Source organism: Plasmodium gaboni, chromosome 11 (genome assembly GCF_001602025.1).
Source record: "Plasmodium gaboni strain SY75 chromosome 11, whole genome shotgun sequence".
In the NCBI taxonomy this organism is placed as follows: domain Eukaryota; phylum Apicomplexa; class Aconoidasida; order Haemosporida; family Plasmodiidae; genus Plasmodium; species Plasmodium gaboni.
The window spans coordinates 1,623,458-1,625,689 of NC_031491.1; the positions used below are offsets into that span (position 1 = coordinate 1,623,458).

General features: G+C 18.4%; 1 protein-coding gene across 1 annotated transcript in view; it reads right to left on the reverse strand.

Moving 5' to 3' along the window:
• Positions 1-555: 555 nt before the first annotated feature.
• Positions 556-2,232, reverse strand: part of PGSY75_1146800 (hypothetical protein) — a gene marked incomplete at both ends in the record, with an annotated part of 9,073 nt that continues 7,396 nt past the window's right edge. The window contains one exon of the mRNA XM_018786580.1: positions 556-2,232. This exon is cut by the window's right edge and continues 6,083 nt beyond it. Coding sequence (XP_018641375.1) covers positions 556-2,232 — 1,677 coding nt within the window.

Sequence of the window (2,232 nt, forward strand, 5' to 3'; positions counted from 1 at the left end):
ATATGTCTCATGGACGAATATTTCTCATTATAAAGAAAAAAAGAAATTATTTTAAATAATTAAATTATATTACATATATATTATATATATATATATATATATATATATTTTTATATTTTTTATTTATTTGTGGATGTGCTTTATTATATTAAAGTTTATGAACTGAAAGTTAAATTATTTTGTTTATTATGTACACAAAGACATAATAATAATGATTACGTATTTATAGTTGAGAATATGGAAAAAAATAAAATTAAATTAAAATGTTAATAAATGAAAAAATAATACATATAAATAAATATATATGTATATATTGAAGATATATGAAAAAAAATTTATATGTAAAAAATTGTTTTATGGAATATGTATGATCATACTTCATATTTTAAATCAACAAAATATATAATATAAAGGATATACTTATGCTTCGTTGCATAATTAAAGAGGGATATTTTTTGTTTAAATAAAAAAATATATATGAACATAATATATACATATATATATATATATATATATATATATATATATATATATAATTTTTTTTTTTTTTTTTTTTTATTGTTCGTTATATGTATTTTTATTAATATTATTAGACAACATTTCCGCGTCTACATTATTTTGATTAACTAATAATTCATTTGTTTGATGAATATCATTAGAATAATTCGGATTGATAAATGTATTAGAAATATTTATAAAATTTTTATTCCCCTCAAGTAATTGAGGTATACTCATATTATTATTAGAATTTGTATTTTCATTATAATTAATTATTTGTTGTTTTAGATCATGTCCTATGTTGTTGTTATGAATCATGCTTTGGCATTTAGATTCATATATGTTACCATTATTATTATGATTATTAGTAGTAGTATTATTAGGGATTATATTGTTAGTCCTATTATAATAATAATTATTATTTATATTACTATATAATTTATTGTTGATATGATTATTATGACTAATAATATTATTTCCATTTATATCTGTAATATTATTATAATTATTATTGTTAAAAAAATTGTTTTTTTGAAGACCATTTATAAGGTTATTATTATAATTCACTTGGTTAAATTGAAGATTGTTGTTAAGTATATTTTGTTTTTCATTATTGTAATGATTTATAGGGTTCATATTATTTTTGTTGTTTAAACTATTCATTATGTTCACATTGTTCACATTGTTCATATTATTTATGCCGTTTATATTATTTATACTGTTTATATTATTTATATTGTTTATACTGTTTATATTATTCATATTATGTGTACTGTCCATTTTACTTATACTTTCCGTTTTATTTATACCATTCATATTAATTATGTTGTTCATTCTATTTTCAGTATCCACACTTTTTATGGTATTTATACTTTCTATATTACTCATATTATTTGTATTATTTATATTTTTATTATTTTTTGTGTTTTTTGCATTTTGAACATTTTTTGTATTATTCATTCGATTAGAAGTTTGTTTTTTTCCTTTAGAGATATTCTTACCTTTAGTCTTCTTCTTATTATTATTGTTATTATTATTATTGTTGTTGTCATTATTATCATCATTATTATTGTTATTGTCTTGTATATCATTTTCATGGTTGTGTTCATTTCCATTCTGATGCACATCACAATTATCATAATCATTTTCATCTTTGTATGTTCCCTTTTTTTGTGTATCATTAAATTTTCTTTTTTTTTTATATTTACAAAGTTTTTTTGTTAATTTTATAATTTTATTTTTATCATTAAAGAATTCACTTATATGTTCTTTATAATAATGTAAAACTGTTTTATCTATATCTATCATTCTTTTTCTTTTTGTTGTTCTTGAGCTAGCTACATTTTTGCTGAATCTGGTTTCCATTAATTTTAAATTAATAGAATCTATATCGATTTCTTCATCATGTGTATATTTATTTATTTCATTCATATTTGAATAATTATGTTTTAAGAACGTACCATAACTTCCATTACAACATCTAGGCACCCATAATAAATCATGAGAATTTGTTTTATTATGTATAATGTCAATAATACTAATATAAAATTTTACTTTTCCAAATAAATATAACATAGAAAAACTTGATTTATTTTCTTCAAATTTTTTTTTTTCTCCTTCGTTTATATCAATAGAGTTGAGACATTCATTTAAGGTAATGTCATCTTGGCATATTTTTTGTGAATTCTTCTTATTATAAAAAATGTTATTATTATATCCATTACTTTTTTGTAC